At 43.0% G+C, this 13,088-nt stretch overlaps 1 protein-coding gene across 4 annotated transcripts in view; it reads left to right on the forward strand.

Moving 5' to 3' along the window:
- Positions 1 to 13,088, forward strand: part of RANBP10 (RAN binding protein 10) — a 683,001-nt gene that overhangs the window by 368,742 nt on the left and 301,171 nt on the right. For all 4 annotated transcript variants that reach the window (XM_030203667.1, XM_030203668.1, XM_030203669.1 and 1 more), the window contains 2 exons: positions 7,768 to 7,790; positions 9,366 to 9,550. In XM_030203667.1, the coding sequence (XP_030059527.1) occupies positions 7,768 to 7,790; positions 9,366 to 9,550 (208 nt within the window). The remainder of the gene's footprint in view (positions 1 to 7,767; positions 7,791 to 9,365; positions 9,551 to 13,088) is intronic.

Here is a 13,088-nt window from a genome sequence, read left to right on the forward strand (position 1 = left end):
CATATAAGAATCGATGGTAACTCATCTTCAAGATTAGCAAAAAATATTCCCACAGGGACTCCTACCAGCTCTCTTTCTCTCTCTCTCACACACACACATACACACTCTCTCTCTCTCTCTCTCTCTCTGAACTCACTCTCACACTCTCTCACTCTTTCAGACAGACACACACACACACACTTTCTCTCTCTCTCTCTCTCTGTCTCACACACACACACACACAATATTAGAACAATAAACAACTGCCTATAAGGAGCGTTTGACCCTCCACTGTCACAGGGACTCCTACCAGCTCTCTCACACTCTCTCTCTCTGTCACACAGACACTTTCTCTCTCACACACTCTCTCTCTCTCTCTCTCTCTCTCACACACACACACAAATTGAGCAATAAGGGACATGGGAAATCACATAAGTCTAACAATAACAAGGTTCAAATTCTGAAGGATCTAATGCTGCTTACACAAACAACATAGTATATAAAATTGTACTGTAGACATCAACTGACATTACGTTCATCACCTTTAAATTATATTTCAGAAATAAAAAGCCTTCCCCGTTTTGCTATTTCATTACATACAACAGAAATTTCGCCCGTTGTATCGGGCGTTACGGCTTGTATATATATAGTGCTCTCCATTTCCATTTAAGTGCATGTCGGATAAGTGCAGTACTTTTGTAGAAAAAAAGGTGCCGGTACTCATTATGGGCGGGGTCACCACATATGGTTCCGCCCCTATGATAGTCACACCCACATTAGCCACACCCCTTATACCAGCCATGGCGCATATAAACAGACATCATCATTGAAAATATTATACTAGTATAGGAGAAAAAAATAGCGTGATTTTTTTTCATTATAAATAATTTCTGTACATAAGCACATAAGCACCGCCATACTGGGAAAAGACCAAAGGTCCATCAAGCCCAGCATCCTGTCTCTGACAGCGGCCAATCCAGGCTTCAAGAACCTGGCAAAACCCATTAAAAAAAATTAATAATGTTCAATGGACTTTTCCTTCAGGAATCTGTCCAAACCCCCCCTTAAACTCCGTAAGGCCAGCCGCTGCCACCACATTCTCCAGCAACGAGTTCCAGAGTCCAACTACACGCTGAGGAAAGGAAAAACTTCTCCTATTTGTTTTAAATCTACCATATTCTAGCTTCATCTTGTGTCCCCTGGTTCTATTATTGCTTGAAAGTGTAAACAAACGCTTCACATCTGTCCGCTCTTCTCCACTCATTATTTTGTAGACTTCTATAATATCACCCCTCAGCCGCCTTTTCTCCAACCTGAAGAGCCCTAACCTTCTCAGCCTTTCCTCATAGGGAAGTCGTTCAATCCCTTTTATCATTTTCGTCGCCCTTCTCTGCAGCTCCAGTATACCCAGTGCAAAATAAGACAGCAAATGTAAATTCTCAAATTGAACATATTCCAAACACTAAAATAAAAATAAAATGATTTTTTCTACTTTTGTTTTCTGGTGACTTTGTTTTTCTATCCATATTGGTCCCAGTCTCTGATTCTGCTGCTCTCTATCTGTTCTCTTAACTTCGTTTCCAGGGCTTCATTTCCATTTATTTCTTTACTTTCCTCCTTTCTTCTTCATTTCTTGCCCTGCATCCATAAGTAAAAGCTGGGTCCTCCTCTGTGGAATTGACTGGAGGAGATATAACGTGGATCCAGCTTTTGCCTATTTTCTCCATCCATGTGCAGTTTTTCTCCTCTCTTCCCTTTCCCTCATCTCCATTCATGTACATCTTCTTTTTTTTCTTTCCTCCCCTCCATCCATGTCCAGCATTTCTCCTCTCTCTTCCCTCCCCTGTATCCATATAAAACAATAATTCTACTACTACTACTATTTAACATTTCTAGAGCGCTACAAAGTGTACGCAGCGCTGTACAAACACAGAAGAAAGACAGTCCCTGCTCAAAGAGCTTACAATCTAATAGACAAAAAGTAAAGCATTTAAATTTAAAGTATTTAAGCAGTCAACCACAAGAGAGCAGTCACAGAAGGACCGAAGATGTTGAAGGGTGGTCAGTGTGATCAGGTGTAACTCTGGTTGGAGTAGTGGGAGAAGGTGATAGAAGAATAGTCTCTCTCCCCTCTCCTCCATCCAAGTCCAGCATTTCTCCTCTCTCCCCGCCAACCCCTCCATCCATCCATGTCCAGCAATTCTCCTCTATCTCCTCCTCTCCTCTCCCATCCATGTGCATCTCCTTCCTGTCTTCCCTCCCCTCCATCCATGTCCAGCATTTCTCCTCTCTCCTCTGCCCTCCCCTCCCATGTCCAGCGATTCTCCTCTATCCCCTGTCCTCCCCTTCCATCCATATTCAGCGATTCTCCTCTCTCCCCTGCCCTCCCCTCCTATCCATTTCCAGCAATTCTCTCTTCTCTGCTTTCCCCTCCCATCCATGTCCAGAAATTCTTCTCTCTCCCCTCCCATCCAGTCCATGTCCAGAATGACTCTCCTCTCTCCCCTGTCCTCCCCTCTCATCCATGTCCAGCGATTCCCCTGCCCTCCCCTCCTATCCATGTCCAGCAATTCTCTCTTCCCTGCCTTCCCCTCCCATCCATGTCCAGCAATTCTTCTCTCTCCCCTGCCCTTCCATCCTATCCATTCCATGTCCAGAATGATTCTCCTCTCTCCCCTGTCCTCCTCTCCCATCCATTTTCAGCGATTCCCCTCTCCTCTCTCCCGTCCCCTCCCATCCATTTTCAGCGATTCCCCTCTCCTCTCTCCCGTCCCCTCCCCTCCATGTCCAGCGATTCTCCTCTCCTCTCTCCCCTCCACTCCATGTCCAGCGATTCTCCTCTCCTCTCTCCCCCTTCCTTCGATGTCCACTGACTCGCCCCAGCCTCCACCTGCCCCCGAGATCATTCAAACCCCAGCCCCACCTGCCCGCTCCCTTCTGTTCGTGCACCCGGCTGTGCTCCCTGTGTTGCAAAACTTTTGTTTACCGAAGTCGCAGCGAACCAGCAGTGAAAGCAGCAGGCAGGCTCGCCTCCTCGTCGCTTACTTTGCTTCCCTTCCCTCTCAGTGCGTCCCGCCCTCCTCTGATGTAATTTCCTTTCCGCGAGGGTGGGACACGCTGAGAGGGAAGGAAAGTGAAGCGAGCGACGAGGAGGCAAGCCTGCCTGCTGCTTTCACTGCCAGTTCACCACGACTTCAAGTAAACAAAAGGTTTGCAATACAGGGAGCACAGCTGGGTGCACGAATGGAAGGGAGCAGGCAGGTGAGCCGGACCGCACAAAAAAGGTGCCAGTACGCTGTACCAGCGCGTACCGTCACAAAAAAAGCACTGGATAAGCGCATGCTCTGTTTAACTGCATGCCGTGCTTCGGTCCCATTTTTTGCGCCATCAATTTCTATAGGGACAAACCGGTTTAGCGCACCACTGATAAGTGCAAGATTTGCTTATATGCATGGTTTAAGACCGCTCCTCTGCAGGAAAGACTCCGCATAAGCGCACACACGGAATATGGAAGCCGATTGGCACGTGACAAAGGAGCGGTAAATTTGAAATCTCGGTTAACTGCCACAGGCAGAATAAGCGAAAGAATGTTGTTAGAGTGTACACTGGAGTCGTCGTTGTCGTCACACAACTGTAAGACTGAACACTGGCTGAACGAATAGAAGTTCTTAAAAAATTAGATAACAAACAAAGTCAAGCATCTATTGCTAAAGAATATGGTGTCAATCCCAGTCAAATTTCACGTATCTTGAAGCAGAAGACCAGCTTCTGGAAGACTGGCAAAACAATACAAATCCACACCGGAAACGTAAACTGACGGGAAAAGCAGAGGATGTAGAAGATGCTCTTCTTTGGTGGTTTTCTCAAGTCAGGAGCAGACAGTTTCCTGTCAGTGGTCCACTGCTTATGGAGAAAGCTAATCAGCTTGCTGAAAGTCTTGGACTAACTGAATTCAAAGCTACTGTTGGATGGTTGGAAAGATGGATGGAGAGGAACGACATAAAATTCAAGAAACAGCATGGTGAAAAACAAGGCGCTGATGACTTTGGTGCTGAAAATTGGGTTGTTTCAGTTCTTCCTACCATCTTGAACGAGTTTGCACCTCGTGACACTTTCAGTGCTGACGATTCCTGATGGAACACTTGCATTCAAACAAGCAGAAACTACAGGAAGTAAAATGTCAAAGGACCGACTGACAATCCTCCTTTGCTGCAATATAGATGGGAGTGAGAAGTTGGAACCACTCGTCACTGGAAAGAGCAAACAGCCCCATTGCTTCAAGAATGTTAAGCGACTTCCTGTGTCATACGAGGCTAACGCAAATTCATGGATGACTGGGGAATTTGGAAGCAGTGGCTAAAGAAGTTAGACACTAGAATGCGGGCACAAAAGTGTCAGATTTTGTTGCTTTGTGATAATTGTGCTGCACACAGTGATGATGTCAGGCTGTCTAACGTCAATGTGGTCTTCCTGCCACCAAACACTACCTCTCTGATCCAAGCTATGGATCAGGGCATATTAGCCAATTTCAAACAACATTATCGGGCTCTTGTGCTATGTCGTCTGATTAGCGTTATGGATGACCAGACTGGCAAGGATAAACGTGCTGTTGACCTGGCTCGTAATCTATCACTGTTGGATTCCCTACATATGCAGAAAGAAGCCTGGAATCATGTTACACAGGCAACCATTGTGAGATGCTACAAGCGGGCAAGCTTTGTTAAGGATGTGGAGAGGGACGAAACCGATGCAGCTGTTGTAAATGTTTCAGATGAACAGGTTATTGACATCCCAGCCGGTGTTACTGAAGAGGAGTTTCATCACTAAGTAGCTGTTGATTACAGTCTACAAACAGCTGACGTCAGCACTGATGTCGAGATATGCGCCTACACGCAGGCAACAACGGCTGATGATGAAACAGATGAAGAAATGAGCGGCGAGGCACATGCTGACGAAATTCAACAACCTGTCACTTTTGCAAGAGCACTGGAGAGTCTTAACACCGTGCGGGCATATCTGGTGGCCACTGGATGTCAGTGCTATGACAGTTTTTACCGTCTGGCAGACGTAGTCTATGGAACTCACAGACCCAATAGTGTACAGAGGACTAAAATTGATTACTTCAAGTAAGCCTAATGTCAGTTAATGGAGACTGTATACTGTACGTATAATAATAAACAGTACTGTACATATGTTTATCAGATGTCAAGCTTCTTTGAGTCACAACGGTTAACTGCACGCTCCGGTTAACTGCATGCATTTCTTTGGTCCCAGACCCTTGCACTTAAACGGATTGCATTGTGTATGTGTGTGTATATCTATCTATCTATCTATCTATCTATCTATCTATCTATCTATCTATCTATCTATCTATCTATCTATCTATCTATCTACAGTGGTGGAAATAAGTATTTGATCCCTTGCTGATTTTGTAAGTTTGCCCACTGACAAAGACATGAGCAGCCCATAATTGAAGGGTAGGTTATTGGTAACAGTGAGAGATAGCACATCACAAATTAAATCCGGAAAATCACATTGTGGAAAGTATATGAATTTATTTGCATTCTGCAGAGGGAAATAAGTATTTGATCCCCCACCAACCAGTAAGAGATCTGGCCCCTACAGACCAGGTAGATGCTCCAAATCAACTCGTTACCTGCATGACAGACAGCTGTCGGCAATGGTCACCTGTATGAAAGACACCTGTCCACAGACTCAGTGAATCAGTCAGACTCTAACCTCTACAAAATGGCCAAGAGCAAGGAGCTGTCTAAGGATGTCAGGGACAAGATCATACACCTGCACAAGGCTGGAATGGGCTACAAACCATCAGTAAGACGCTGGGCGAGAAGGAGACAACTGTTGGTGCCATAGTAAGAAAATGGAAGAAGTACAAAATGACTGTCAATCGACAAAGATCTGGGGCTCCACGCAAAATCTCACCTCGTGGGGTATCCTTGATCATGAGGAAGGTTAGAAATCAGCCTACAACTACAAGGGGGGAACTTGTCAATGATCTCAAGGCAGCTGGGACCACTGTCACCACGAAAACCATTGGTAACACATTACGACATAACGGATTGCAATCCTGCAGTGCCCGCAAGGTCCCCCTGCTCCGGAAGGCACATGTGACGGCCCGTCTGAAGTTTGCCAGTGAACACCTGGATGATGCCGAGAGTGATTGGGAGAAGGTGCTGTGGTCAGATGAGACAAAAATTGAGCTCTTTGGCATGAACTCAACTCGCCGTGTTTGGAGGAAGAGAAATGCTGCCTATGACCCAAAGAACACCGTCCCCACTGTCAAGCATGGAGGTGGAAATGTTATGTTTTGGGGGTGTTTCTCTGCTAAGGGCACAGGACTACTTCACCGCATCAATGGGAGAATGGATGGGGCCATGTACCGTACAATTCTGAGTGACAACCTCCTTCCCTCCGCCAGGGCCTTAAAAATGGGTCGTGGCTGGGTCTTCCAGCACGACAATGACCCAAAACATACAGCCAAGGCAACAAAGGAGTGGCTCAGGAAGAAGCACATTAGGGTCATGGAGTGGCCTAGCCAGTCACCAGACCTTAATCCCATTGAAAACTTATGGAGGGAGCTGAAGCTGCGAGTTGCCAAGCGACAGCCCAGAACTCTTAATGATTTAGAGATGATCTGCAAAGAGGAGTGGACCAAAATTCCTCCTGACATGTGTGCAAACCTCATCATCAACTACAGAAGACGTCTGACCGCTGTGCTTGCCAACAAGGGTTTTGCCACCAAGTATTAGGTCTTGTTTGCCAGAGGGATTAAATACTTATTTCCCTCTGCAGAATGCAAATAAATTCATATACTTTCCACAATGTGATTTTCCGGATTTAATTTGTGATGTGCTATCTCTCACTGTTACCAATAACCTACCCTTCAATTATGGGCTGCTCATGTCTTTGTCAGTGGGCAAACTTACAAAATCAGCAAGGGATCAAATACTTATTTCCACCACTGTATCTATATATATATATATATATATATATATATATATATATATATATATATAGTGCCTCCCTAAGAATAGGAATTTCAACACTATCAATACAAAAAGAATCTGGAAAATCAATACTGCCTAAAGCAGATAAGAATAAAACTTGCATCTTAGCTATATTTAAACTGTTTGTTTATTTATTTGCAGTTAATCAAGATTTTATGGTTTGTAGACATAAGATCAAAAAAGAAATACACTCAGAAGATGACTGTACAATGTGAGGAAAAAAACAACTGTAAATTATCAGCATAAAGATGATATCTCACTCCCAAGCATCCAAGAACTCTACAAATTGGTACCATATAGATATTAGAGTAAAGCTGATAAAGCTGATCCTTGAGATCATGAGATTAGGTAGTCTTCTAATTGGAACTTAGAACTGTTGATCTTTTAAGAACAGGGCAAACCAACTTAACACTGACCCAAAAATTCGTAAAGTTGTTACGTGCTTCAGCAGTAATTGATGATTAATGGTGTCAGAATCAGCAGCAATATCTAATGTTAGCATAAGAAATTGAGTGTCTCAATCAAAACCACATTGGCATGAGTCCAAGACTTATTTTTCCATCAACAAACGTTTGCAACGGCAATAATGCTATTTTCTCTGTTCATTTCCTTGAATTTCTCTACATTCAGGAGAGAAAAAAAATCCTAGATCATGATTTCACCCAATACCGGCCATTTTTTTAAATAGTAATTGATGTTTAGAAAAATGTAGTGTTGAGATTTTACCATATTTTTCAACTTACTTTTGTTTTCTTCATAGGTATAGCCTTTACTGACCTTCCTGTAAGTACAAATATCTAATGACTTTTTAGTGAGGATACAAAATAATAGAAAACCAATTTAAAAATCACAGTGTATCCTCAGAGCAATGGACTACATAAGAGGAGGTACTGTTCATTGCTCTGAAAATCTGTTGTTCCCATTGTTTCTTTTTAATACCTATTTTTGTGTGTTTTATTGAAGGGTTTTGTTTTTTGGATTTTAATCTGTTTTTGTTTTATTCTTTCATTTTTTTTCTTCTAGAAAAATAAATAAATTATATATATATATATATATATATATATATATATATATATATATATATATATATATATATATATATATATATATATTTGTCCACTATTCTCTGTGCCTATTTCTCTAGTGTCAATTGCTAGGAGGATAATCTTTATATATCATGTTCTTCAATGCAAGACCTAGGGGCCAACGGTTGCTCCTAGAGACCTCTGGGATGGCCCCCTTTGTCTTACTGGGGGGGGGGGGTCCCTGCTAGTCTGCCTCTCTACACAGGCTCAGGACTTAAAGGGAAAGTGGATGGGGGGAGGAGCCACATGCTCATGTTTGAATGTGTGTAGTGATGGATGTAATTGACACACACTGGTCATCAGTGTCCGGACCAGCTTGAAAAGATATTTGGCAGCTCTCCTTCATCTCATTAGAATCCCCCGGCTTAAAAATTAATGAAGACCACTGGTATATACTATTTTAGAAAGGCACATATTAGAATTTTTTTATTCTGCATGTATATGACTAACATACTGGCACAATGGGATTGTGTGTTCCTATATTAAATTTAGTTTGTTTAGCTGGATGAAATTTGTCTTGATTCAAAAACAAAACTAAAATGGGAGGAAATCTCCATGTGTCATTTCTGCTTATTCCTATTGTGAAGCACATCCATATCATTCAGGAAGCCAGTGATAATTGAGAACTAACAACTGAATAGATAAAAGAACCAAAGACACTCTTTTGCTGTGCCAGTCACAAATTATCCCACACCAATACAAGCATGATTGCATATCTATGGGCACTCATATGCATATATATATATATATATATACAAATGTGCAAGCACACATACGTTTATATATGCAGTCCCACTCACCACATCATCCATTGGTCTTTAGAAGACTTGAAGATATACATCATATTTCCAAAGCTTCAGACATGGTAGGAAGCACAGGAGTTTTGCACTATGCTAGCTAACTTCAGTAGTGTTTGGCAAAGACATAAGAAAATGAATTGTATTAGAAAGAAAACAAGGTGTTTCTATATCAGTATCTGTCTATGTAATGTTTTTAAAAATGTGAGAAAGATCAGAAAATATTTCAACAGATGATATGGATTTCTTTTCATTTCACTTTAAGAAAATATTCTGGACTTGATGGATATATTTTTCTCTCCGTAATCTGCTGGTTTTCACTCCTGAGAAACCTGTGTAAAATTATAGCTATGAAGCTATTCAGTGCAATCTGTTTTTTACTGAGAGGAAATCTTTTAACCATATGAAACAGAATATGCAATGTTAATCAAAAATATCAGATTAGAAGAAGGTTGAACATTATTTCATTTTTGCAGTCAAACCTGTATCCTACAGTTGGCCTCCAGACACCAGGAGAGATCGTAGATGCCAACTTTGGTCAGCAGCCATTTGTGTTTGACATAGAAGACTATATGAGAGAGTGGAGGGCGAAGATTCAGGATACTATTAAACGGTTTCCTATAGGAGACAGACTAGGGGAATGGCAAGCAATGTTACAGAAGTGAGTCACTTTCTCTGGCTTTTCATTTTGGTATGACTGGCAGCATGCATAGTATTGTAATAGTAAGTGGTTTGCATGGAAATATCAAGATGGCTTGTTAGAGCTGTATTGGGATCTCTGTACTGGAGTGATAAGACTGCTGCTGGTGAGAGTAGAAGTGCATTGACAGAACTATGCTTGGAGACTCAACTCAAAATAAAAGGGAGGAAATGCTACAGGTCAGAAATAAAGTTCATTATTAGAGCTCGTTGTAGTATTTTTATAAATCTTTAAGTGTTAAACCACATTTTACATAAAACTTATAAAACTCTTATAAAACTGCATGTGAGTGTACATACATAAAAAGTAGGTGCAGTCTGCATATACAGTTACAGTTAATTTATTTAAAGTCTGCTAGTACCAACTGTGTAGTTCACAGTGGATTACATCAAAGATACTACTACTACTACTATTTAACATTTCTAAAGCGCTATTAGGGTTACGCAGCGCTGTACAATTTAACATAGGACAGTCCCTGCTCAAAGAGCTTACAATCTAAAGGACAAGTGTACAGTCAGTCAAGTAGGGGCAGTCAAATTGGGGCAGTCTAGATTTCCTGAAAGGTATAAAGGTTAGGTGCCGAAGGCCACATTGAAGAGGTGGGCTTTGAGCAAGGATTTGAAGACGGGTAGGGAGGGGGCCTGGCGTAAGGGCTCAGGAAGTTTATTCCAAGCATAAGGTGAGGCGAGGCAGAATGGGCGGAGCCTGGAGTTGGCGGTGGTGGAGAAGGGTACTGAGAGGAGGGATTTGTCCTGTGAGTGGAGGTTTCGGGCGGGAACGTAAGGGGAGACGAGTGAAGAGAGGTAATGCGGGGCTGCAGACTGAGTGCATTTGTAGGTAAGAAGGAGAAGCTTGAACTGTATGCGGTATCTGATCGGAAGCCAGTGAAGTGACCTGAGGAGAGGGGTGATATGAGTATATCGGTTCAGGCGGAATATAAGACATGCAGCAGAGTTCTGAACGGATTGAAGGGGGGATAGATGGTTAAGTGGGAGGCCAGTGAGAAGTAGGTTGCAGTAGTCAAGGCGAGAGGTAATGAGAGCATGGATGAGAGTTCTGGTGGTGTGCTCAGAGAGGAAAGGGCGAATTTTGCTGATGTTAAATAGGAAGAAGCGACAGGTCTTAGCTGTCTGCTGGATATGCGCAGAGAAGGAGAGGGAGGAGTCGAAGATGACTCTGAGGTTGCGGGCGAATGAGACGGGGAGGATGAGGGTGTTATCAACTGAGATCGAGAGCGGAGGAAGAGGAGAAGTGGGTTTTGGTGGAAAGATGATAAGCTCGGTCTTGGCCATGTTCAGTTTCAGGTGGCGATTGGACATCCATGCAGCAATGTCGGATAAGCAGGCCGATACCTTGGCCTCGGTCTCCGTGGTGATGTCTGGTGTGGAGAGATACAGCTGGGTGTCCTCAGCATAAAGATGATACTGGAAACCATGAGATGAGATCAGTGAGCCCAGGGAAGAGGTGTAGATTGAAAAAAAGAAGGGGTCCAAGGACAGATCCCTGGGGAACTCCAACAGAGTGTGGGATGGGGGTGGAGGAAGATCCATGAGAGTGTACTCTGAAGGTGCGGTGGGAGAGATAGGAGGAGAACCAGGAGAGGACAGAGCCCTGGAACCCAAAAGAGGACAGTGTGGCAAGAAGTAAATCATGATTGACAGTATCAAATGCGGCGGATAGATCGAGGAGGATGAGGATGGAGTAGTGGCCTCTGGATTTGGCAAGGAACAGGTCATTACAGACTTTAGAGAGTGCTGTTTCTGTCGAGTGTAGAGGGCGAAAACCAGATTGAAGCGGATCGAGGATGGCCTGAGAGGAGAGAAAATCAAGGCAGCGGCTGTGAACGGCGCGCTCAAGTATTTTGGAGAGGAAGGGTAGGAGGGAGATGGGGCGGTAGTTGGAGGGACAGGTAGGGTCAAGTGATGGCTTTTTGAGAAGAGGTATGACTACGGCGTGCTTGAAGGTGTCAGGGACAGTTGCAGTGGAGAGAGAGAGGTTGAGGATATGACAGATGGAGGGGGTGACAGTATGAGAGATGGTGTTAAGTAAGTTGGTGGGGATGGGATCAGAGGAACAAGTGGTGCATTTCAAGGAAGAAAGAGGCCAGGGTTGGTTGGTTGGTTGAGGGAGAGGGTTGAAGGGTGAAGAGGAGGAGGTGGCTTGGTAGTGAACTCAAGGTTGATCTTTTGCACCTTGTCGCGGAAGTAGTCAGCCAGTGATTGAGGAGAGAGTGGGGGGGGGGGGAGCGGAGGGCACTTTGAGGAGGGAGTTAAGGGTGGTGAAGAGACGACAAGGGTTGGAGCTGAGAGAATTGGTCAATTGGGTGTAGTAATCCTGTTTGGCAAGGAATAGGGAGGACTGGAAGGAGGATAGCATGAATTTGTAATGAAGGAAATCTGTGTAGTTCACAGTGGATTACATCAAAGATACTAGATCCACATAGATCTAGGATGTAACAAAATAATCAACATCACTAATTAGTATCAGATATAGTATCAGTGTGTAGAATTACACTGAGCACCGGAGAGCATGGAGATGTGAACAAATTTGGTTGTGTCCATTTAGGCCATGTTTTACTTGACGTAAATCCCGACGTGCATAGATGGTAGAAACACCCATGCCACACCCCCTTTTCAACTATGCAACTTAAAATCTAGCCCTTAGTGTCAATGATTGCTTGTTCAATTGTCGGTGCTGATTGGCTTCTTGGCTAATTGAGGTTCATTTGCAAATGCAGAATATGACCGGATTTGTAAAGTCGTACTATATAGAATCCATAGTAACATAACATAGTAGATGACGGCAGAAAAAGACCTGCACAGTCCATCCAGTCTGCCTAACAAGATAACTCATATGTGCTACTTTGTCTAGGTGCGTTTGGAAGAAGGGGAATTTTCCAATAGTTTACCCAGATTAATTCACATATCACATTTCACTTTATTTGACACTATAACACCACAGTCCATACTGATCACCAAACAATCTCATCTGTTCTTGCTATCCTCTTTATGGTCCCACCACATGTTCCTTCATGTGGTCCCTACCCTTCCTACCTCAACTTAACCATTATTTGTATTTTTTTACTCCGGAGTCTATCAGCACCTCTCCGGTACCATGTAAGCCACATTGAGCCTGCAAATAGGTGGAAAAATGTGGGGTACAAATGTAACAAATAAATATTTATGTCCGATAGTAATACTCTCAAAAACTAGCATAAACTAGCAAATTACTTCCTGATTATGAGTTTCACAAACAAAAATGCTTTTAGCTTTCTCTTAAAAAAGATAATTCCTGAGGGCAGAGTTGTGATGTACATATACAAGAATAGAGTGCATGCACACATTTATACCTTTGGAGAAGTTATACATTTGAGTGAGAGGAAATGTGTACCTTTAGAAATAGTATTAAGAACCAATTTTATGAAGGCACATTTATAAAAGAGGTATAAGAAAGGCACTTCTTTGTCCTTTTCACATAGGTGCCCTTTTATGAAATTACC

Source organism: Microcaecilia unicolor, chromosome 5 (assembly GCF_901765095.1).
Source record: "Microcaecilia unicolor chromosome 5, aMicUni1.1, whole genome shotgun sequence".
Lineage (NCBI taxonomy): Eukaryota > Metazoa > Chordata > Amphibia > Gymnophiona > Siphonopidae > Microcaecilia > Microcaecilia unicolor.